Source organism: Cinclus cinclus, chromosome 1 (assembly GCF_963662255.1).
Source record: "Cinclus cinclus chromosome 1, bCinCin1.1, whole genome shotgun sequence".
Lineage (NCBI taxonomy): Eukaryota > Metazoa > Chordata > Aves > Passeriformes > Cinclidae > Cinclus > Cinclus cinclus.
The window spans coordinates 46,428,539-46,455,143 of NC_085046.1; the positions used below are offsets into that span (position 1 = coordinate 46,428,539).

The window sequence follows — 26,605 nt, forward strand, 5'->3', positions numbered from 1 at the left end:
ATGTGAATGTATGGAGTGAGTCAGTCTGTTATACTACAAGGAAGATCACTATACCTATTAAATTACAATGGACAAAAACATTAGTGTAGCCATTAGAATCAAAATCAAATTGATTTTTTAGATGATCATTATCCATGTATGCAATTCCAATTTTTCCTCTTAAAAATGGGAAATTCTACTCAGGCAGAAGGGCAGTGCAATAAACTCTATAGAAAACTTAAAAAATCAGGATAATTCACCCTTGACATTCTTTGACCTAATTTCTTTATCTTCCAGCATCACAAGGGCTAGAGAATATGAAGTGGTATCATCTGCACTGTGAATACCAAGGCAACAGGCGCTCTCTCAGCTTAAGGACAAAGTAAAATCTCATGGCATCAACAAAGCTCTCTGAAACCTGTTTCAATGCTGATTTGATTTGAAAACTCACTTGTCTTTGTGAACTTATTATTGTTTGTACACTTCAGACCCTCAGTGACAGACAATTATACCACTTGAAATGAAAGTTGGTTTGGCAGACAAAAAAAATCTGGTATTATTTCCCTTCAACAAATATTAAAATTCTACCACCTTCTTTAAGAGACATAAGGCATTTCAGAATGTTTAGAAACACAGGAAAGAAGAGACCTTCCCAACAGTTTTTCCTCACAACATGTTCCCTGAGCTTCACCATCTGTTTTTCACCACTGCCCATTTTCATGCTACACCACTCCCCCAGAAACAAAGAAATGCAAAAACAAGAAAAGCAAACTTTAACTGTATGGTTGTCACACTAATCTATGCCTCACATTTTACACATGGAAACTCTTTAAAGTGCAGTCACAAAAAGGGGAGTGAAGTCAGTACAGAGAAATCACTGTAGACAGACAAATAAACCAAGGAAGAGAGAAACTGAAGGCTTTATGGTATTATATATTTCATATACAGGTAAAATTATGCATCGTGTCTCTAATAGCTCAGATAACTTTGGGGTCAGATCTTTGTACAGTGGAAAGAGACCCAAATCCATCCAGCTTACTAACTGGCTTTGTATGATGTGCAAACATCAGATGAAGAAGAGGGAAAACTGTTTTAAGTTTCTGCCTACATTTTACTCTTACATGTTTCCCTAGAAATTTGAACCCGACATGCTGTCCAGGCCAGTTATGTGCATTAAGAATGTGCATTCCCAGTACCTGAACATGACTTTGGAACAATAACTGTGGTTCCATGAGACAGAATCCTTGACAGCAATGTCCCCGTAAGATATTGATGCTGAATAACATTGTCATGACAAATCATGCTGCCTCCCTCCATTGCACCAACTGAGGTTCTCATGTGCCCATGCTGGGAAAGAGACCAGAGAACTGATCCAGCCTCTGAAATCCCTTAAGCATGACTACTCCTATAAGCTTCTGCCACTGCCTAGTGCTGTGTATCGGTACCCAGTGTGACTGGGTAATGTCACCGGTATTACAGTACTGTATTCTCTTGTAGATCCTGTCACCCGACTTAGTAAAGGGCCTCAAAAGCCCTCGGGCCAAGGCCATAGAAATTCCAGCCCTCACTAGAGAAATGCAATTGGCAAAGCAGCAATAAGAAAGTACCAATTGTCCTCCACAGCAATACCTAGGAATGATTCAGATGAGTTAAGACAAATGTTTGCTTCAGCAATCAAAAAAATACTTGTTCTAAAGTGGAAATGGATCCATACATCATAGCTTATTTGCTAGGAAGACCCATGATGTCTTTTGCATTACATCTAACTGGTAGGAAAAGTAATTTAAGACATATCAAAGCCAAGCCATAGTCTTTAAAGTTAACAGTATTCATGCTGTAACTTATATATTGCACCACATACTTCTGGCCACAGGGCAAAAAAATTATTTTAAATCAACAGCATTGGAAAACTAGCATACAACTCAAACTGATGATTACACATTTCCTAGAGCCTACTCTGTGCCACATAATCTGGAGGCTGGGTTTTTTCAATCAGATGAAGACACCAGCGTGCCTAGCTTGCTACAATACTGCTTCACCAAGCAGCAGCATTAACACAAGCATCTGAATGGGAGAATCTAGCGGCTAGGGAACAGGCAAGCTACAGCCACGGCTGTTCGGAGGCATGTTTGAACTATGAAGCCCTCGAGCCAGAAAAAACTACAATAGAAGCAGTTCCCTCGCAATACGTCATCCACTTAAGCAGGACTCAGGGAGTGAGCCAGTGAGCCTCATGCCAGCTGCAGGAACTCACGTCTGCTGAGGGTATCGCAGGAAGGTTTGCGTTAGGGGTGCTTTGGGTTGGGGATGCTTTTTTGAAGGAGAAGCTACCCAGCCTTCCCTGGCAGCATCAGCTATCTCCTGAAGGTGAACGCCACACTCCTGCTAGCAAGGAGTCTTAGTGACAGTGAAAAGAAACACCTTTTTAAACACAGAACCGCTGCTCAGCACGTTCACTAACAACAGTCACCTACTGAGGCGGGACCAGCACACAACGGGCTTTCCTTGCACACGAAGCGAACCCAACAGCGCCATCCGCGGGCCAAGGGGCGCTTGCAGCCCTGTGCCTCCTGCAGCAGCGCAGGGAAAGGCGGGCCGGCAGGCGAGCCGCGGTACTCCGAGCTCCGGGGGCCCTAGCCCCCGCGGCCCAGGGGGCAGCGCCAGCTAGCGGCTTGTCGGAGCAGCGCTGCCGCCGCCCCGCCCGGGCTCCGGCCTTGCCCTCAGCACCCCCGATTACCCCGTCACCAATGACGTGCTCTTATTTTGTCCATTACTCATTTCCTTAATTATCTCTGGCTGGCAAATTAGAGCATCAAGTGGCTCACCGGCTAGACAAGCAGCTAATTTATTTTTACAGCAGCGTATTTTCATATTACTGCAGTTATTTCATGGCGACGGTTTGACCTTGCACCAAGTTACTAAAACAAAACACCAAGAACGTCACCCAAATACCATAATTTTAACACAAAGACCAGGTTTTGATTTTCCTTTCTGGTCAGCAGTCATTTTAAAGTCATAAACAAAACATGTGTGCACATGCACAAAAAAGCCCATCTTTTAAAATTGAACATACCCACAACCCAATTGTCTCATGAGCTACTCACACCTAGCTTCTCCCGCTCTAGATTTCTACAAAACTAGGGAAAAAAATCAAGTCTTTCTTTAAGTTTTCTGTTGCTTAAACAGAGTGTAAGCAAGATCCAGTTGCAGCAGTCTAAGTATAAGCCTAGGTGTAAGCTCCCTACTCCAAAACTTACCAGTAATTTCGCAGTTTATTCCTGGGACAGTTAAGACTATACAAGAATCATCCACCAATATCATTAACACACATTAAAGGAAAAAAAAATATTTATTGTTATTCAGCAACATTTCCTCATGTCATTTAAACAAAGTCTAAAAACAAGTACAAACTAATCCTGATAAAATGAAAAATTGTCTCAGTAAAGAAGTGGAAATGCTGCCCCATGGCAATTCTCCCACTGGACAATGTGCTTGCCTCTGCAAATGCAAAAGAAGTTCCGCAGTCCTAGCTTCTTTCTGGAGGGTTCCTTTAGGTCCATTCCCTCCTCTACAATCAGTGCTACTGGGTTGATTGTCCTCTAAATAAGTCTAAACTGGTAAGTGTTCACATTACTCACCCCGCTTCCTTCAGAAGCAAAAGCTTAGACAGCTGCAAGTGAATAAATCCAGCCAAGAGTACGAAGCTGCAGCTGAACAGGTACTTGCTCTTGCAGAGTCACCACTATGCAGAATGGCCAAATGCGCTATTTATTTGGAGGGTGGGAATTATGATAAAACCTTCTCTTACCTTATTAGTTGGACAAGTAGCAGATTTGAAACAAACAAAGGCTGTGAGGGATGAAGTAATTTATTCCCAGTTTGCATCATCCCACCTATACCAACACTGGAATCTTAAAAGAAGAGTACCTCACCACAGGAACAGCCATGCTGGCATTAATCCCCTTAATAACTTGAATACCAGCAGCATCAAATCTTTCATAACACACCCTGGAAGCTTTGGCAGCTGAATTCATTTTCTTTTTTAGTAGCCAGTACTGTGAAGTGCTATTGTTTTGGAATGAATGTGAGAACAATACTGATAACACACTGATGTTTCTGTTGTTGCTAAGCAGTGCTTACCCCAAATCAAGGTCTCTTCAGTTTCCCATGCTCTGCCAGGAGCAGGCACACAAGAGGCTATGAGGGAATATGGCCAAGACAGCTAACCTGAACTGGCCAAATGCATATTCCAAGCATAGAGAGTCATGCCCAGGATATAAACTGGGGGAAGCTATCCCAAACGGTGTGAGGTGCAGCTCAGAGAGGGGCTGGTCATTCATCAGCAGGTGGTGAGTAACTGTATTGTGCCTCATGTTTCTTGGGTATTTTCTGTACTCTTTTTTTACTACAATTATCAGCATTACCATTGTATTGCAATTTATCTCAATTATTAGACTGTTCTTATCTCACCCCATGAGTTTTACATTTTTTTTCCTGATTTGAAGCAGCTTTCCATAGTATAGAAAAAAGAAGAAAATATAATTAAAAACAACTTATCATTGCTACCTATAAAGCAAATAACATAATCATGCTTTTAAGACTTACATTTCTATCTCTCTTCTGATCAACTTGTAAAAACTTTGCTTTTCTTTGGGTTTAAAAAACTTTGCTGCATAGCAGTTTAACATAAGCAAGCAAAAAAGAAATCCTTATTTATCACTCATTCAGAATATTCAAGAGCTTTGTCCTGTACTTGGAAGTCAAATAGGCTTTCCTTCCATAGTAGTGTAGCAGAATCTTTGCAGACATTTTTAAGTTAGAGACCACAGGTTAACTTCAGAATTAAGAACAAAACCAAATGTACCTTCTTGACTATGATTAAGGAAAGCAACCAAAAACCTGACATAGCACTCTACTACTTTCTCATGTACCACTTTCTTTTTCAGTTTTAATTAGGTTAATGAAGTTAAGGAATACAGATAGTCTGTTGTCACGCTGCTACAAACATCACTTTGGTCAATGTCAGTAATGCCACCATGATAACTTTATTACACTCTCAAATTAATCATATCCTCAAGGAGGCACGATTTAGCCAACTGCATTCACATACGCATATAACCACCCAAAAGAGTTACCATAATAGTTTTTATTAAAAAACCTAGTGTACATGTTTTGCCCCAGCAGTTATATTCTCCTTAAAAAGTACTGTACGTATGAAATATTTAAGGTCTATCCTATCACTGCCAATTGTCTTTGAAGAGCTGTCAAATACCTCCAAATTTAATGAACTTCAGTACAGTCTCAAGAAAAAGCTCTCAGCTTTTTAAATGAAGTTTACTATTTTCTGACATGAAGACAACATGCCATTAACAAGTAACCCTTGTGCTAAGTGCATTCTTTTATATACGTTCCAAAACCCATGTGACGATCCATACCCTACATCAAACACAAGATACATTATTCAGATAAATAGAAAGCATTTGGAAAGGTTTGTCAACATTCTTATTTTAACAGCTCTTTAAAGAGGTAATGGTACAGATTACATACAAGCTTTGTGCCTCAGTGTAACACAGATTTGAAATTAAAACAAAACATGGAAGACCAGTATCTTTACATTTTATTCTTCAGAAAAAGAAGAATCTTAAAGAAAGCATTTAGTAGTCCACTTGTGCTTAAAATATTCAATGCATGAGAAAGCCAAAAGAAAAAAAAAATACACATTTTTGTACACCATGATCAGAAAGATAACATTATAAATTTTCAGAAATTGCACTGTATTTAGAACACTGTAGAATCCACTCCACTTCTATGTATGGCTACTAAGGCTGGCTGACAGTTCCTTTTCCATTTTAATTGCCAACCTGTGGAGGCCCTTCAGGAATCAGTGATGTGAAGAAGGTTGTGATAAAAGACCAAGCAGAAGCCATGAATCCAGGCTGCTGCTCTGTATTGCCATCTTCACCTGCATCTTCTCCAAGGTCTTCATCAATCCCATCATCCATAAGTTGCTCCTTTAAAAACAGAAATTGAAGCAATTCAACTGCTTCTTTCCAGAATTCTGACATAAGGTAACCAGAAGTATCTTCCTACATTAAGTGACCTCTCTCAGAACAACCTCCTGAAGTAACTAGCATGAAGAAAGTCTGTGATTGAAGTAGAGACAATCAGTAACTGTCAGACTGGAGAAACACAGAATTTAATCAGCAGGCACAACCCGAGGACAATGCTGAAAGCTTTCTGGTTAAACAAACTCTATTCCACAAAATACGGCTTTCTGTCCAGGCACTACAGCATAATACATAGGAGTCTCAAAAGACTTGTCTGCCCTTACTCACCATCTCTTCAAGACCAGGATTATTTGCATGTTGCCCATCACGATTCACTTCTGCATTATTGGCTGCCTGTTGCTGGCCTCCCTCTTGCCTAAAGGGAAACCATCCAGCTTGGTGTCTATGTAAGAAAGCGGAACAGTTGAAAACCTCTTTTGAAAAACAAAAAGATTTTTCTTCTACAGCTAACTACTGCAGCTAACGCTGTATTTTCAAATGGATGAGGTTACATCTATTTTTCTGTAATGTATTCTTCTAGAGTAAATGGCTATTCTTCAATGTCTGCATTAAGGTCTTACGGTTCACAGCCCTCAGTTCTAAAAGACAAACAATATACCATGATCAGGTGATTAAATAAGTAGAATACTTGTTATGGGTCTCCTCCCAATATTTAGTCACTGAAGTTAAATAAGTTTTCAAAGCCAGCTTTAATTTTCTTAGTTTAAACTTAATTTTCCATGGAAAAAAAATTTAGACTTCAGCTAATGCTTGACCCGCATTACCACTGTAAACAAAACAGCCCTCTCCTATGTTTCCAAGCATCAATATTCTCATCTCAATTACCCTACCTGTATGAAAGAATAGTCCTATTTAGGACTGAGACTACAATGTAAGGAAACTCTCAGTGAATTACATCAGTCCAAAACATCAAGCATTAGTTCCATTTTCCACTTCTATTTACATCATTAAGGTATCTTCATATGCAAAAGGAAGTGATGACAACTGTACTGGTATTTCTCAACTAAACATAGAATGTGATTAGGTCTATATGACGCATAGTTTAAAATTTTACATCTCTGTAATTCTACCAGATCTAGTACCCTACCATAAAAGTACCACTACCTTAACTTTGCCTAACAAAATTGACTGCATACATCCAGTAACTTATTTTGGAAATATACATTAGCTTCACTCTGCAATTTCATATCCAAGCAGTAAGTTTAAGTTTATGCAAGTATATGCTTGACCTATATGAACCTCCCTCCCCTCACACCTGCTTCCTAAATTTTCATCCCAAAATGCTGCATTTCAACAGTACTGATCTATTAATATCACCAATATGTAAGAACATTGTGTTTCAGGTATAAGAGGTATCCAACTCACCGTAAAAACATTTTGAGAATTACTTCTTTCTTCACATCAGTTTCTCTACTTGTTTACATTTTTTTAACAGACACACCCTACTCTAAAGGAGAGTGTGTACATTTTTGCATGTAGATAAATCTTAATTTTAAACTAAATAAACATTAGCACCATACTCCACATCTCAGATCTGCAGCTATACTAACTGTTGTACTCACAAATAAACCAGCAGCATGGCTCCCATTACCATGACAAACCGACTGAAAGAAGAATAGAAGTATACAATGCTCAGAAGAATTGCAGCTCTGGAGAATGTGTACATCCAGTCCAGCCAGTCCCGGTTGAAGTCCTCTTCATTCACTACTGGGCCACCCTGTGCATTCATCTGAACATTTTGGTTTACAGGCCTGTTCTCCTGGACAGCTACATTTGGCACTGCTGCAGGTTCATTTGCAGGAGCATGTTCTGAATTTACAGCCTGGGCAACTGCAGATCTTGCTGGCTCAGCGCTGGAAGTCACTTGGGCTGAAACAGCAGCTTGGCTAAAAATTTAAACATAAACTTGGTTTGTCAAAAAAAGTGCACCATAATTGCTATGTCTATCTTCTCCGCTACAGTTCCAGATGTAATACATGTCAAAAACAGCGTTTTCCCTTAGATTTTTGTTTATTAAGGCATCAAAATTTAATTCTAATCCAAGACCAGATTTCATAATTTGTTGGAAAAAACTAAGTATAAAACAGAGCCAGACAAAATAAACACAGATATTTTGGTCCTGAAAAACATTTAATATATTCTTTTCACTAGTGTAGCTCAGTACTAAGATAATGCAGACTTACTATTGCATGTAGTACTGATGGACATACATCTGTTGCCACCATATCATCTGTAAGGGACTGAATGCAGGATACATAGAAAACCCAGCAGGAATACCTTGGCCAGAAAATTGGTTGCCTATATTGCTAGAAAACGATTTAAAGAAAAATGTTCAGCTCTGAGTTGGGACATTTAAAAAGCATCCTAGCATTAAAATCAATTAAAGTAGCATTTCTCCTCTCATTTGTTCCCCTAAAATAATGCACTGAAATAACATATAATGAGATCATCCAACCCATTCCAAAAACAGCATTACATTTTCATAAAAGACATTAATAAGGTAAGTTATTATAGAAAGACTTTGGTTTTGTATTTAGTATGTCACTAACTGCACCTCTGGGACAAAACAATACTGAAAATTTTTCAGAACAGTGCAGAAATTCTTCCATACAATTCTTTTTAAGTTCAGGGGTCACCCTTAAAGGTCTACTGGAGCTCTAAAGGGAAAATTTACTATCTTCTATAGCCTTCTTTTAGAAGCAATACCCAAAATATCACTGATCAGAGATGTGAAGAAATAAGCAAAGACAACAAACAAATCTTTCAGATACAGCTTCTGAAGATTGCAACTAAGGACATTGTAAAGAATTTTAATTCCCCCCTTCAATATTTTGAGCGTATGTGATTCTTCTCCCTATGAACTTTTAACTCTTATTCACACACAAGAGAGATAAAACTTATGTACGGAAGTTTTATATTTGGTTTTGTCTGTTATTAGACTTCTTATCTTCTCTTACCTCCTAGAGAATATAGAATGTTTTGGCAAGATTTCCAACTCTTTCCCAAAAGATTTTGATGTAGTGAACTGTAGTAAACCAGGACATCTTTCAGGACAGCATGAGAGTATAAAGCATGAAGAAAAGTTTATTCAGACTGCAGGTAGCAAAAGCTGAGACTGCTGTAATTGTACTGCAGACTACACCTGTTCCCTAATCAAGGCACTCCCTGCAAAGATATCACCAATAGATTTCATTAGTCTACCAGGCATCCAGATAAACACTATATGCCCAGAAAGAAAGATTGGAAGAAGACATGAAAATCTTTTTTCCATGTTATACATGAATAAATATTTCACTATAATTCGAAGAACGTGCCATGCAACTCCATGCTATGTTTACATTTAGCCATAACCTGCTTTGACAATAGTTTGGGGGTGGGGGATGGGGCAGGGAAAAGAAAATAAAAGTACTTTCCTGATACCAAACAAAATTAGATAGTCACAGGCATTATTTGAGGTTTATTTTAAAAATTGAAACAAGCAGTCCTGCTGATGCTATTTGTTTATGCATAATTAACATGTTGAAACAGCAATGCCATGAAGCTACTGTTGAAAAAATATTAATCACTATTTGTAGTTGCAGGCTATAAGAATGTGTTTTTCTATCCCTGGAACTGGTAAACAGAGAGATAAGACTCCTCCAAAATTCACAAAACATTTGACTCAAAATGTAAAGATGATTTAAATAATCTACATGAGTGTTATTAAGTACTCTGCTGAGACAAACCACTGAGAAGTGTATCAATTTTAAGCAGAGTATCAGATGGGGTTCTGAATAGGCAGGCTCATTCACCAAAAACTAGTCCTACTCAACTTGCCTGCTAAGTTCTGAAGGAATTCACTGCCTCCTTTTCTCATCAGATACACATTTTAGGGCTCTTCCTTGTCACTGCTATGTTGACCTCAAAAAAAGTTGAATGGCCTTAGGCTAACAGCTTGCCCTCCCAGACATCTCCTAGAAATATTTCTGGATTTGAGCCTCATCTTTCTTTCAAACTCTTTCAAAAGCTGCTTTCTTGACATCTTAAAGCTTAATAGCAGATTAAGTAGCCAGTCAAACAAGACAAACCATAGAAGATCATTTATGTCATGTTCTTTTCTTTTACATGACTCCTTTCATATTCAAATATTGTGGTGGGGTTTTAATTTTTTCCCCCCAAGAGCTCTTCTAGAAGATGTGACTTTTTCAGAAGCAAAATTTAATTTTTCAAGACCATTAATTGAGCAAAATTATTACGGCCTACAACTGGCTTCTGTCTTAGAATGCCAACTAGTACAGAAGTATTTTGTTTGCTCATCAAAAATCAAAATGAAGCAGATATTGTCAATTATACTGCTATTATGGTTGCCACGGTATTAAGTTAGCTTATGAAATTCAGAAACAACTCTTTACACTAATAATGTATTTCAGTGAGAACCACCTACCCAAACGAAGAGGATCTCAGCAAAGCAAGGCAGCTTGCTGTTCAAGAACAAAGTAAAGTAGCACAATACTTTCTCCTTATATTTTTCCAAAAGGAGGAGAAAGAGGTAGGAAGCAGATTATTTCAAAAGAATGGCAGCAACAGCATAAGAAGGAAACAAACAGGATCTGTACAGGCATTCAAAGACTGGAGAACAAAACAGAGCAGACAATAGAAGAACAGCTGGATAAGCCAGAAAACAGTTCAAATGGTACAGGTAGCTTCAGAATATTCTGAAAAGCCACATAGTGCTCCTCAGGATGGCTAAAAAGTTCAAAACTACTTCTTTTGATCTACAGAAGACACTCAAATGAACTAACCTGCACTGAATTTGAAGGTAAGGTTATCACAAAGATACTGATCACCACTAGTGAAATAACAAAACTTTTTATTTAGATTTAAAAGCTTGGGATATTATCTTTCAGTATCCTCCACTATGCAACTTGCTACTCAGAAGAAAATATAGTGAACAAAGGTACTGATGAAGCAAGGTATTTATGTGCTAGGATATACTGCATGCTGTCAGTATGTCATTTTGCCATTTACTTTCAAACATTACTGAGTGCACAACACAAAAACACTTCATTAGATGGGCCACCCACACTTGACAAATTATTTCACTGCCTTGATGTCTGTTTACCACTTCTAAGTGCTCTCCAGTTGGAAATACAAAACCTGCCAGGGCTGAGCTCGTGCGTTCTGTTTGTACCTGCGCAGCACAGCGCAGGCCCTGATCCCCAACTAATGAAATGCTGCATTTGCTCCCCACAGCTAAAGACTAACTTGGTACATACATAAATGACTTGCCACATCCCACCTCAAGGTTAGTTTTTCTAAAAACATCTGCAAAACTTTAAAAACAACAGAAAGCTTTATTTTTTCCTGTAATACTTCAATCTAAACTAAATGTCCAAAGTCTTCCCAAAGTATATTCAACTCTTACACTACAACTTTAAGCCAGGAGCTAAAAGAACATCAGAACCACAATTTGATCATCTAACATTCACACTACTTATTTCAAGATTGATTCACTACTAAATCAATCAAGTATTGCAAAATGCCCAAGGAAACTGACGCTTACATAAGTTTTGAAAGACCTGGAGAACTTTCCCCATCGGTAATGCCTACAGTTCATCATGAGCTAGACCAAAAATTGTTGCCCCACGCCACCAAAAAAAAAAAAAAAAAAAAAAAAAAAAAAAAAAAAAAAAAAAAAAAAAAAAAAAAAAAAAAAAAAAAATCAACAAAACAATGCCAGTTTCAGCTATGAATCTTCATGCTCCTAACAAGTCTTGATCTGATCTTGATCTATAAATTACATTGAAACTAGATCCCATCAGCCGAAATGATGTTTAAGAGACAGCTAAAAAAACAGAGGGCATTTCTTAATGCTGGAACAAGCAGCAGTGCCTAAAAGCAAAAGCAGATGCATCTGAAAAGATTACTGATGCAATGAAAAGGGTTTTCAAATAAGCAAGCAGACTCCAGCAGGTACTGGGCACAGATTATTTGGAGTTGAGCAGAGCCAACACCCAGCAGTCTACAAATATCTAATTCAAGTTCGGACAGCATTCCATTAAAATACTTTCAAAAAAAAAAAAAAAAAAAAAAGCCTCAGATTATTTAGGATTCATTTATTTTGGCATTTCTGTTTAGATTAGGAATGCACTCCTGGAAACCTCCAGTCACTTGCTCTTAGTACAGTTCTGTTTGCACCACAGAAGGCTCTTGGATCACCATCTGGATTCCTTTTTGATTACACAAAATTGAAATATGTGATTTGGTGCACTGCTAATACACCACAGCCACAAGCAAGGACCGTATTCCAGGTAACCAAGCTAGAAACAGTCCAAGTAGGACTGAAACCCTTGAAATATGTACAGTGATGTCAGATTCTCAGCACTTTTCAGTCTACAAATCCACTCCTCACAATCCACATTACATGTTAGACATAGCAAGTCACAGAATTAGTATTTTCAATTTAAGTTATTCTCTCTTTCCAAGACAGCAATGTCTCCCTAGCTGACTAATTAATTCAGCCCAAAGACTAAATAATGGTTCTGTTGCCTTTTTGAAGTCCACAGCCTATTTAGTTCACCACACTTGACAAAAACTCAGAACATGTCTATGTGAAAAGCTAATTAGAAAAATGTTAAAACTTCTTACAGATTAGTAATTTACACAACACATAATAGATTGCTTCTGGAATTAATTTACATTACACCTACAGCAGTCTTGACATTCAACCTGGTGTCACCTAGCTTTGTCAGAAAGGCAAGTACGACCACTTCTGTGAAGATGCATTTGGCCAAAATAACATTAAGTCTCCACCCACTACAAAGGCAATCTCTTCCCAGCAGACAGTACATGTTACACAATAAAAAAAATTAACAAATTCAAGATGAAAACTAGCAAGTGTAGTAAAGTCTGAGTTAGCTCTAATGAGAGAATGTAAATTAAACTGAATTTTAATAAGCTTTCAACAGCTCTTAGCATCTGTTTTCCTTCCAGCAACAGAAGCAATGTTACTGTTAGCACATTCATATTTTAGGGGGCTTTGTTTCAACATTCTCCAAAGTAGGTTTCTAAAATCTACACAGTACTGGGAAAACACCTGGCCAGAAAGGAAACTTGAAAGTGCTCCCTGAGGAAATGACCGCTATCATCTCAGAACACACCATTCTCCCATATTCCTCTTGGAAGAAGCTACTACTACTACTACTACTACTACTACTACTACTACTACTAACAACAAAAACATCTTTAAGCAGCTGCAAAGGTCACATGAATTAAAATTCCTAAAACTACTTTTTAAGTGCAAAAAAGAGACAGAATTTTAATAGATATGTAATAACAGACCTGGTATCTAGATCTGGTTACCTTTCACTGGTACATATGAAAATCCTTAAACATTCTGTTGCAGATACACAAGCACTACACATACTCAAAACACCTGCATATCATTTCTACAGTTCAATCCAATATGGAGAAATGAAGGATTACATCTCTTATGCGTCAAAAACTAGAAGCTATCATATTCTGCTAAAAATATAGTGTTGACTGTTAAAATAAAGGACAAGAGAGACAACCAGAAGCAATAATCCTATCAGTTACATTACTAACTACATCCACTAAGCATATTAAAGCTGCACTTGTCCAAGAAAATTGAGGGCAGGAAACAAAGAAAAATATTTAAAAAAAACAGCCTGAAGGGGAGCACCAAAAGCACTTCCTCTTTGATTGACTCCTGACTAAAAGCACTAATTTTCATGTGAAAACTTTCCTAATGTTACTTACGCTTCAAGGTGAACTAGTCAAATATTTTTCCAGACTGTGAAAGAAACATAAGTGCAACTGACTATTTAAAGCACTGTAAAGAGTATCAAAGAGTGATGATTGCTTCAGTCTCACTTACCCTTGCATTAAATAAGGGAACTGGTGGCTTGGCGTGGGATTGCTGTGTGCTTGTGGAAGATTACGATGCCTCACTCCATCGGCACTAGTGTTCAAAGACGTAGAAGCTTCTTGGTTTGTGGGCGAGGCAGCAGTTGACGCAGAACCCTCTAAATTCTTAAAAATAAATAAAATCGGAGGTTGTGGATCTTGTGTTACAAGATTTACTACTGCATCTCAAAAAAAGCTACTTGCTTTAATGTTTTGTCACAAGTTTTATTAAGAATGTAAACACTGGATAAGTCTTCTGTGGTTTTATTGGTTCTGGCAAACCTTAGTAAAAACAAATTCAAAATTGTACTCAGGTGCAATGGGGGAAAAAAAATTCAAAAAGACTCAACACTTGATAGTTTCCAGAGGAAACCATGAATCACTGGGAATAATAGCTTCAAAATGCTGAAGCAAACTAAAACTTAATTGAAAGAATATTTAGCAGGAATGAAAATTTTAGTGGCTTTTGTTAACAGAAGTAACAACTTCAGGATATAACTATCTTCAGAGACAATGGCTTAAAATACCATTCCTCTATCCTTATCTTTAGTTACCCCTTCAACTATTTATCCTCTTCACTGCTGGCAATCCAAATTGCTGCGCTCACCACTGGAAGGGGACCATCAATGGGAATAGGGAAACAGCTAGGAACTACTTAGTCTCCAAGGAACACACCTGAAACTAGTGTCAGACCTCTGATACTGGGCTCCTAAACTGTCTCTAACCATAACAAGATTACAATAGGGCTGTAAAGACACATTATTTCAGTTTTGGTAAGTCCCCAAATCCTGTTGCTAAGAATTACTGTAGTATTTACTCAGTAGAAAATCCTCTTTAACTTTGACAACTCAGCAAGTGAGGAGGTGCAATTACTTAAGACATTCATATCACATTTGCCCCTACAAAGAAAGCAAGAAATATTTACCACTGGACAGTGGGGGGTGGGAAGGAGTAAAAATAAAAATAAAAAAAATAGGAGGACAAAGGCCTTTCAAACTTTGGGTTTAGGCTGTTTCCTCTAAAGTATTATGAACCTAGCACTCTGCATACTGCCTGCTTTAAGCAGTCATTAATACAGTCATTGAAATACAACATTTACAACTGATGTACACAGCAATAACATACTTGCCAAGGAGGCCATCTGTGTCCTGCCTGTAAACAGAGATATAAATATAGCCTTTGAAAATATGTTGTAGCCACAAACCCCTCTCTACCACTGCTTAAACTACTAATGTTTTTGACTGTTACATAGCAGCTTGACACAGGCCCTATCAACAGCAGAATAAAGACAAGCTCCAAAGGGCATTTCCCATATGCTGACAATATACACACCTCTGATAAAATGTACCTACAGCGGTATTGTATATATCCCTGACTAACCTTCAAGAGCTGCTTAGTGATACTGTCACTTCTGGAAAAAGCTGAGAACTGCCAAGTTCAACTGAAATCATAACTGCTTTTAAAACACAACACAACCAAAGACAATTATAATTTTTGTAGGGTGTGAAGAGAGGAAGGCTCAAAACACCATAAGCAAACATGTTCTGTAACACTTTAATTAGTTAAATTGTTTAAGAACATTTCTACTTCTGACTGTCTTACACATGCTATGACTAGCTTGAAGTTCATACATAAATACTGGCCAATTCCTGCCAAACAGTAAAAAAAAAAAAACTGGCAAAGTTCCACCTGTACCTCATGACAACAGCAGTATTTTGACTGGTCTCTTGAATTTTCACAAAACAAATCTCAACTTAGTTTTTCTAAAATTCTGAATACACTGTGCAATTTCTGCCAAAGATACAGGGATACAGAGAGAAGGAAAGTACTTTTCAATACAGTGTTAAAAAGAAAGAATAGCTTATAAAAAGTAGTGCTTTATCATCTAGTAAACATAACTATTACAGTTTGAAAAAAGGTTATCTTTATTTAAATAAAATTACATCCTTAAATAATCAAGTCCAATTGTACAGATTCATATGGCATGCTCTACTTTCAACATACCATTTTACAGACAAATATAAAACGTTAAAAGATAAATTAATGGCAAGTTTCCTTAGCATAGAAGGAATTCATGTCCTGTATATGAAAAAACTCACTGAGGTACTGCTGGAGGTTGATGCTCCGTGACCTCTACTGGTGCCAGGTTTTGGAGAACTTGGGGGTGTCCGAGATGTACATACCAGGTGAACCATATGATATTCATCTTGCTAAAAATTAAAGAAATTGAAGAGCTAAAGCAACTATACTGGAGAAAATTACAAGTAAAAAAACTGTCAAAGCTGTAAACCCTAAAAAATACTATACAAAACAGACCATAAAGCAACACTTGAGTCTAAAAAGAGAATCCTACTGTTTCACAACAAATGTCTTCTTAGAAGCTGTCCACAATAACACACAGAACACTTATTTATCCCAGTTTTCCCTAGAAGTGCAGTACAGCAGAACCAATCAAAGAAGCCCAGGAGAAGAATGAGGAAGTGTATCACAAGCTGTAACTTATTTTGGAAAAATCTCACACCTTTTACAGGGCTCAGTTTACCTGAAGTTAAGAATGCTTATATCTGCACTGAGATTTATGAAAAGTGTTATTGAATAGAGACATCAGGGTACATGAAAAATGTAGGCACAGGAATTCCACAAGCAGACCAAGATAAGAACAACATGCCAGCCATTGCATTGCACCTTGCTCCTGTTTAAGCTTAAGTTCCTGGCTCAAACCTAACCTGGACACAAATGAAGGGCCCCTGCAGATATTTCATGCTCAGTGAATGCTATTCAAAGTGCTAGGTGAGGCTTGAGTATTCCTAAGTATTTGAAAGTGAAGAAGCAAATGCATGCACTTGAAGCCACATAGCAACACCATGCCAATTGTTCAGGAACATGCTCACCCCCAATCTGGAGGCCACAACTTCAAACTGAAGATATTTCACTGTACCAAATTAAAACACTCCCTTACACGGCCATAGCAACAGTTCTGGATGCATATTCAAATTGCACACTGCAGCTTCCTCAGTAACCAAATTTTAAACCAGAGGAGCAACAAATCTCTATCCTCTTCTGAAATCAGCAAAGTGCAGGCAAGCTGCCAGTTTTAATGAGATTACATTCAGAAAATCTGCATTTGGAGAGGGTTTTTTAAACTACATATAAACATGCTATAACAGCCATTTACCCATTTTTATGGTTTTGATCTTTAAGAATGGAAAAAACTAGATAAATGCTTTTATACACCACTGTGCATTGCTCCTAGCATAGCCAATGCACACTCAGTCATTTAAATTCCTCTCCATATCCTGGCCCCTAACCCCAAGCACTGCCTCACTGCTACATTAAGTTCTTACTACTCAGTGATAGCAAGGATCAGAAAGCACTCAACACAGGTGAACAGCACTTTGACCACATGAAAAATCTTTAACCTAACTAATCACCTTCTTCCTAGATAAGAATTTATGCCCCTGGGAAAGGCAAGGGAAGCTAGACATACCACTGGTAAGCCAACAGCTTTAGTAAACATGACAGTTTATTGTAATATACTTCTATTCATAAGTAATGTGTTGGACACCACTGTGCTAGAAGAGTGCCACAACTTCCAGCCTCGAGGCATTTTGTATCAGTGAAATGGCACTGGTTAGTACCAAGAAGCAAGTATCACAAATCTAGACTGAGCGATTTAGTAAGTCCTCAGATAATATTAGTAATTTATAGATAATCCACCAGGATATTTCTCATTCTCACAGAATGAGACTGAACTTAAGTGTAATCATACTTTTCTTCCAAAAGCTCTCAGAAGCTTTAGCACAAAAACTCGTCTTCTTCCAATACAAATTTCTAACTTCATGCTTAAGACTGGTGTGTTCTCAAATTCATAAATTTCTTTAACTACAACCAAGGCCTGTAACTGCCATTACAACATTAAAGCATTATATCAATGCTTTAAAGCCAAGCACAGCCCCATATGGTGCAGGAAGACATGAGTTACAGTTTCTCCTCTAGCACAAAGTTTGAAACCTTGCTTCTAAAACCAGTGTGGGACAAGTAGGCCAAGTGAATTTAAAGAATTTGAATTTCATTTTGCCCTTAGCAAGCAAAACTAAGCTTGAGATAAGTTCTATCAGCATTTCTTCGAACATTTAAACAGCATAGGGTACACACTGGTTTGCAATAGTCCAGCTTCAGTTTTCTAGTAAAGCTATACATAGTAAACTGCAAACATTTTCTTTGGTAAAAAGTTTAATCCCATTTAATAAAATCTATCTCAGAATAAAGATTATAAAGGAACAGCAGTGTTAGTCTGCTGAAGTAACACTCAAGATTCCTCTGCATCTGTTTCTCTATCTTAATAATGAAGTTCAGTTGTCCACTTTCACTAAAACACCATCCATGTCTGGAGACTTTCCTCCATGGGAAGTTTTAAAACGTGACCCACCTACTCTCGCAGCCTGTAGACTGATTTTTACCTGAATACATCACAAAAAAATTATCCTTACCAACAGCCAGGTACTGTATTATAGAGTTCCTCTAATTCATAGGATTAAAAACTGTTCAAGGAACTAAGGTACTTCCCCAATGACAGCTACTGATTCATCCTGAGCTGTTTACAAAGAATTAAGACAACTCAACATAATGCATGTTTCCGGTCACTATCAAAACTGAAACAAAAGTTCTTTATAATCTACCCTAAATATATTGTTCTACACATTTTCAAGAACTTTCCTAACTTAATGAGGTACTACTTGGTATCATCAATCCAAGCTATTTGAGCTAGTTTGAAAACCAAGTGCATGCATTCAAAGATTTCCTGCATGTCATGCATCTTTAGAATTAGGATCTAAATGTTAACTGAAGAATCCCAAATTAGACTAATACAATTATTTGTTCCAATAGAACAAAGAGAATTTTTTTAAAAGTATGAAATGAAAAGAGCAAGAACCAACAAAGTTTCAAATATCATCAAGAATGACAAATCAAAACCAAGACAAACAGCCTTCCCAGGAAATTATTCAGGAACTGAGAATTCTGGTTCTGCAAAACTAATATATTACTCTTTATCTGCTTACACAGGTACCATTTTTGACATAAGTTATGGATTTAAGCCTCTATGAGAATTTAAATGATGTCCCAAATCAATAGAAATATGTCGCATTATTCCATTTATGGGACAGTGGTAACTATCCAAATAAGTCAAGGCCAGGTTGGAGCTCTAAGCAACCTGGTCTAGGTGCCCCTGCCCAAAGCAGGAGGGCTGTAACTAGAAGATCTATAAGATCCCTTTCAACACAAATCATTCCATGATTCTATGATAGACAACATATCACTTGCTTGGGACCCAACATAGCCTACTTGCACTCCCACCAACCGGAAACATGCCTCAATCCACAAGTATCATAATCCTATACACAAGGCATACTTAAAAATACATTTTCCAGAACTTATAAATATTATATAGTGTTGGGGGTTGTTTTTTACCCTTTTCTCTCTGTGGAATTTTCCCCATTGTCATGCTAAGATACCTGTTGATTAGGTCCTAATGACAGGGGAAAGAGGGGAGGGAAACCCCTCGAGATTCAAACTGCCAGAAGAGGAAACGGAAGGCTCTGGCTCGGCCCATTTCCCCTGCAGAGTTCAGACGAGAGGGACGATCGCCACCTCTGCCCCATCCCTGCCATCCCAGCGCCGGGAGCCATCCTCACTGCTGTCGGACCCTGCACTGCTGCCTTCTCGCTTTAACCTGCCATCATCCAGCACTCTGCTGAGCACCAGGACCCACACCGTGAGCAGAGGGCTCTCTCCATCTCTCTCTCCCCCTGGGACAGCGCTGCCATCACCCCCAGCCCTCCTGCAGCTCTGCGGGACCTGCCGGCCCCCAGCACCGGGAACTGCAGCTCAGGGAAAAGGTGCCTGCAGCCAGAAAGGGACTGGGACTGAGTTACTGTTCTGTTTGTGGGTAATTTCATAGCTATTGTTGTTTTTGTTTGTCTTGTTAGATATATTAGTAAAGAACTGTTATTCCTATCCCCATAGGAGCCTGAGAGCTCCCTTAATTCCAAAATTATCATAATTTGTAGGGAGGAGGGATCACATTTTTCAGTTCAAAAGGAGGCTTCTGCCCTTTCTTAGCAAATACCTGTCTTTCAAACTAGGACATATGGCTATATCTCTCAATGCAACAATGAAAAACTGAAGTTAAACAACACAAATCTAAATTCCTATTTTCCAAAAATGGATTTTGAACAAATATTGTATGGTATTGATATAAAGCTTACTTTTCTGAGAACATCTTTCAGCTGCAGATGATCAGGAAGCAGTCTGCCAGAATACACCAGTCTCTGATCCTTTGTAGACTAGGAGATGGGGACAAAGAAAGGAATTTAGGAATTTACATACCTGCTGTACAGGTATATAGCTGGAGATAAAAGGAATTTTCTTATCTGCTAATGACCAACACCAACAGACAGACTTAACATTTCAGAGGCTTCACAAGTCCAACTCACTAATTACTTCTGAAAAATAATGCTATTAAGCACTCAGCAAGAACAACATAACAATTAACAACACTTAAGAGTAAATGCTTGTCAAGAAAACTTTCAAGTACACTCAAAAATTCCTGTCTTTCAGTGATTTCTTCTTTACCCTGCTCCTGGTCCCAGGCACATTCTGAAAATATAGATGGAGAAGTGGCTGGGGCAAAGAAAGCTAGCAAAACAATGGAATACCAATTAAAATATGCAGAAGAGCACAAATTTCAGGCTTTTTCAACAAGGATTTTCTGTTATTTGTCCTTGCCCCCACCCTCAAACCCCCTGCAGAAAAAAAACTAAACAAAACAAATCATTAGAAAAAAACAAGAAACAAACAAACAAAAAAAAAAAAAACTAAAAAACAAGAAAAGCATTAAAAAGCAAGAAGCATCAAAAGCATTTTTTAAGGTAGCCTTCCAACCTGGGTAAGCTTTTTAGCCTACTATTACAGTTTCACAGTTTAACTTAAACTAGTATTGTAAACAAAAATTTTATTTTTTTAACGAATTATATACTGTTCATATGATAGTAACTTTGGATTATTCCACACAATAGAAATAACAACAAAATTATTTTAAAGGAAACTATTTGATATACCTATCTACAGTAAAATGTCCAATATGATAATTGAAGGCACTTACTCATCAAAGAAAAGAAAAACAAACAAATGCTAAATGAAGAAATCTAGCCTAACATAAGTGGAACAGACATACATTATGAACATTAACTATTGGAAGAAACTTCCCCATCATGCAAACACCAAGTCTTACATCTCTTCTTTTCCTATCCCAACCTTCTGCTGCCCACGCTGCAGTCTTGTTCACACTAAGACAAATAACTGAGCCCCAAATCTCTGTGATTAAGAAAAACTTTCACAGAAGTTTTGACTTTTTTTCTTGCAGTAGCCTTCTACAGATCAAATAATACAAGTAATTTAACAGAATATACAAACATTACGAAACTACTAAAACTTTTTTAACCTAGAAAAAAAAAGGGTCATATTATTAGAACAAAACAGAGATACTCAAAGCAAATAATGCTACTAAGTACTCAGTAAATCTGAAGTTTTAACTTTTTTCCCCAAAGGCATACTAGTCATTCATTATTAAATAAATGCTTAAAAAAACCCCAAAAACTGAACACATACTGTGCAGAACTGTTTATTGTTTTTATTTAGGAGAAATTTTCTCTATATTTCTACACTTTTCTGTATTTTTAATTAGTGACATTGAACAGTATTTTTATGTCTCACAACACAGGGAACTAGTTACCTGAAGCTCAAATTGATAAAATACTGCAACACATTCAACAATAATGCTGTACTATTTCTATTTACAGTCAAAACAAAAAAAGTCTGACTCAGGTCAGTAACTTCTTTTGAGCGATACTATCTTGTTGCTCTCTTCAAGCAGGAACAGGCTACCAGCAGAATGCAGGCTTGCATTTTGTGTTTGGGAAAGGCCAGAAAAATAAGAATTTAAGCATCAAGATTAACAAAAACTTTAATTTCCTGTAAATTGGAAACTTGTTGCTTTAGATTAACCAGTGCAGTCAGAAGAAAAATCTTAAGAACCCTTTTTTCTGGGTCCTGAGACAGATTATCTGGAGATTAATAAGAACAGATAAGCACTTAAAACAAGGAAAGCCTAACAGCAAAAACCCCTCAAACCCCAAATCTTTAAATCATTATCCAGCATAGCACTAGTGTGTTGTTTTACCTGTCTCACTCCTAATGGAGCTTTCTACATGGTCACTTTCAACTGTTCTCTTCAGTATCTCATGAAACAATCCCTCTTCCACCCCCTCTAATTAAAGTATCTTCTCTAACAAGACATAAATAGCTTTTAAATATGAATATTTAAGAGGTGAAACTGGAAAGATTAAAACAGCCCCTCAAAACTGACTACACAGCCTTCAGAAATGTGTTTCGACTCCCTACAAAAACCACAAAAGCTAAGTAGGTTAAATATGTTGAGTACTGTCAATCACATTAAACCAGAGACTTTAATGAGGAAGATGAGGCCTTAAACCCCATACTCCTCCCTTCATAAATTAAATACCTACCTGAGAACTAAAATATTGTCACTTGCAATTCTCAGGCTGAAAGCCTGCAAATTCTGAAATGGGCTTTTTATTTATTTTTTAATGCAAGTGGAAGTAGAGGTAATAAATGTGGAAACACAGTAGTGCACATACATGGCAAAGTAAATGAAAAAGGCATTCAACTCATCCCCTGCCAGAGGAAATTTCACTACCACACCTCCTGCTTCAAAGAACAGGATGCCCCCTGCTAGCTGAAACACTGAACTGTGATGGAAAAACACCTCAAACCACATAATCAGAGTAGCTCTATTTTCAGAAGAAACCTCACAGCATCAGAAAAAATTATTCTAGAACCTAGAGTGAGATGGGAGACAGTTTGCAGATCAAAATCCAAGAACTCCAGAGCTACTGGTTTGGAATTTTTTACTCCCGTTTTCCATACAAGATTTCTTTTGCAATGCTTACTCCAAACTAGCTATGCCCAGCATATTACCAAACACCAAACCTAAGACAGTGCAGAAATATCCTGTAGGAACACAGACAATTGCTGAGCTATACTGTTGCAGCTACCAGACAGGCATTATTTCAGTTCAATAAGCCTCTCTCCCATTCTTCCCTAGGAAACAAAAATCCAGACAACCACATCTAGTTAGAACTGAAGGCAAATGCTAGATGACAGGTACTGCAGGAAATGAGAAACAGCAGTTTTAAATTACTGTTTATCGGTGTAATCAGTGCAACAGTTAATGCACTGAAGGTAAGATCTGCCAGGCGGAGACACAGGCTGATTTTACAACAGCCTTTTGTTATTCTACATAAATATTTCATTTAGGGACATTATAACTGCAGTACTCTATCTGTGAAAACTGGTCCAGTCAGGAAACAAAAGTACTGACAAATGTGAATCTTAGTAAAGACTCTTTAACACCCTTCTGAGCCTATTTAACTTATTCAAGTACTTACTTTGCAAAGTATATCAACTTTAATAACAACTAAATCAATTTAAATCTGCCCGTATTTGAAATTTGTATGTATTTAGACAAGTAATTTAATCAATTAAATTAATCTAGAAAAATCCCAAACAACACTGCCTCAAGAACTAACTTCTCATTTGCCTATTCCAACCACCTCATTTTCTGAAAACATACTCTTAATAAATTGTAAATTTAATTAGGACACTTACAGTTTTCATCAGTTTGCCAACTAATTTAGAGATGCACATACAAGAATGAGCTTCAAATTACACAGAAAACTTGAAATACTATGTACAATAGTGACAGCAACTGATTCCTATTTTACACCCTTAACTTCAAGAACACTACAAGGCCTGCATAGTCTATATGTTCTGGTGTATTCCCACCACCTTAAAAAAGCATTGTAACAAAAATTATTTCCAGGACCTATCATATTGAGGGAACAGAGAAATCAGCCCTTTAACACTGAAGTGGTTTAAAATGGAAAAAAAAGGGGGGGAGCACCTAAAAGCAAAAGAACTTACACACATCTGAAAAAAGCAGTAGCACTCAACATCAAAAATATATCAAGCCAAAAATACACTTTGATTTTACTGTAAGTAGGAGCCATCTTATTAAACACCTTTCTCCTCTCACATGTTATTACTTTAACTTGAAAGGTCCTATGAAATAAAAATACTGTGTTCAGCTATTAGTTTAACTGCAAATGCAGTAAATCCACATTAAATTGGAATTACTGAGATAATTCTTATTAAAGAAACTCCCCATTCTTTAACCCAGAACAAATTTGGATATACTGAACTAGTCATTTAATACTGAGAGGCACTGTGAGGACTCTTATTTTCAACAGAAAAAATATGCTTCAGGAAACTGAAATTTAGCACTACACTACTGTTTAAAGCCTACAGTGTGACATGAAAAACTCTTGTTCATTAATGTTCTTTCCCTTCAGGAACTCAATTTAGGAGGATCATTCATACGATGAGTAAGGAAACTAGTGTTTAAACACAAACACATCAGGAAATGCGGAAATTCTAGTGAGGAGGATGAAGCAGCAATCAGCTGGAGTGATATTTTTGTTTCTCACAGCAGATAAGCTCGTTCAGCAGAGAATTACAGCAATAACTATATTCAGAAACTCTCACAACTGTTCAACAGATGTCAATGTACCAGTGCCACAGCCCAAGTTGTTGGCTACTTTTCTTTCTCCAAAAAACAGAAACCCTTTTTGAGATAAAGCTAGTATTTTACTTTCCTCTGCAAAAAAAAAAAAAAGTCAACAGTGACAGTAGTTCTTCTATTTAACTTGGTGAAAAAAAATAATATAAATGAAATAAGTGAAACAATATATAAATAAATAAAAATAAATATTTTATAAATAAAATAAGTGGAAAAAATATAAATGCCACCTTTTGCTGATGTTTTCTAAAGCCTGGTTGTAGGCCCCACATGCTGCTGCAGTTCTCATACCGTTGTCTGGAACAAACTTTTAAATATACCATTCTGCATGACTGCCATTCTACACATAAACAGTATTATCACCTATCGCCTATGCTTTTTTCATAGCCCCTTTTAATTGCCACATTTAGAAATAAAATGTATTTCCCTCAGAAAGAAAAAAACCACTACAGGTATTAATTTTCAGAATACAGTCACAGCTGTCATACAAGTTTGTGCTGAAAGTTTTGCCATCAAGTGTTATACAATCTCAAAAAAAATGGCTTTTCAAAGAGGAAATAATTTTGGAGGTTGCTCAACTATATTGTTTCAAATAATATTATGAATAAACATCTACCCCCTCCACACTTCAGTGAATTCACTAGATCGTGTTAACCTTAAGCATATCACTTATACTTTAGAACAGACGGAACTCTTAGCCGGTGCTTTTAGATTTACAAAAATTAGTCTCAAATTCAGTTAACTGAGATACCTAAATCTCAGTTCCCAAAAAAAATAAAATAAAATTAAATTAAATTAAAAAAAAAAAACTGAACACCTTCAGCGATATCGCCTTTCAGGCTGCTACACTGCGATCTTCTCATACGACGTAAAAGAGCAGCTTCATATTTGTTTCACTTCCAACTTGCCTGAAAGCAGAAGGACTGCCATCGCCTTCACGCAGATCACTCTTCGGCACTAGGGCTCTTGTTTATTTAACAAGGTTTAAGGGAAGTCTTGACCGCCTGTACCCAAGTCGCAGCAGTGCCAGCCTTAGCGACAACGCGAGGGAAAAGGGCTGGCCAACAACTCACCGGCTTACTGGGGTACACCTTAGCGAGGTGGGACTTCAGCTTCCCCACAGTCCACTCCAGAAAGCAGCTGATGGTCTGGTCAGTGTATTTCTGGTTGGGGGCCTTAATGATGAGGGTCACCGGGTGCTCCACCACGCTCTGGTCCATGATGCCCGCGGGGACGGCCGGCCCTGCCCCGCTCTCCTCCTCCCCGGGGACACGACGCCACTCGAACCTTTGGAGGGGCTCCGGGCGGGTTCAGCGGTGTAACTTCCCGAGGGAGGTAGGGAAACCCATTCCCGTGCTGGCGCTCCGGGAACCGCAGCCACAGGGGATCAGATCACCCTCGTCCCCCACACCCACGGGACCGGAGGGAGAAGGAATAGCGCGGCACCCAGAAGGCACCCGCACAGGCCGAACGCCTCCACCTCCGGAACAGCCTCGGCCTCCAACCGCTGCGTAAAATGGAGGCCGGAAGCGGCGCCGCTGCTGCCTCCGCCCCCTGCCGCCGAGCAGCGCCGGGGGAGTCCCGCGGGCCTGGGGCCGAGCCGAGCCGCGCCGAGCCACCGCGGTTGTGGCCGTGGGCCGCGGTACGAAGTGTGGGTGTTCGCCGACTGCTCGGGTCGCTGTGCTCATTCAGAAAGAGATCTCGACGACTGAAAAGCTTAAATGCTCCTCAGCATGGGAGTTAAATCTTTGCTGCTTGTATGTCTTGCCTCCCGTCAGCGTGGGAATGCGGCTGTGTAGTTATCCCAAATATCCTTGTGAGGTCAGGAAATGCTGTTTTATAACCAGATTGGAGGTCTGAGTCACAAAATCACAGAGTAGTTTGGGTTGGAAGGGATCACAAAGATCATCTGGTTCCAGGCCCCTTGCCAGTGGCA

At 38.2% G+C, this 26,605-nt stretch overlaps 1 protein-coding gene across 2 annotated transcripts; it reads right to left on the reverse strand.

Moving 5' to 3' along the window:
- Positions 1-3,311: 3,311 nt before the first annotated feature.
- On the reverse strand, positions 3,312-26,162 carry HERPUD2 (HERPUD family member 2). 2 transcript variants are annotated; one of them, XM_062509773.1, is made up of 8 exons: positions 25,743-26,162; positions 20,219-20,296; positions 16,052-16,162; positions 13,924-14,078; positions 8,231-8,353; positions 7,610-7,933; positions 6,315-6,429; positions 3,312-5,990 (listed from the first exon to the last, which is right to left on the reverse strand). In XM_062509773.1, exons 1-8 carry the CDS (start codon positions 25,887-25,889, stop codon positions 5,829-5,831), a joined length of 1,215 nt encoding a protein of 404 aa, XP_062365757.1. In that variant the 5' UTR covers positions 25,890-26,162; the 3' UTR covers positions 3,312-5,828. The 2 variants fall into 2 exon arrangements, with proteins under 2 accessions (XP_062365757.1, XP_062365767.1); XM_062509783.1 differs by lacking the exon at positions 8,231-8,353.
- Between the last annotated feature and the right edge of the window lie 443 nt (positions 26,163-26,605).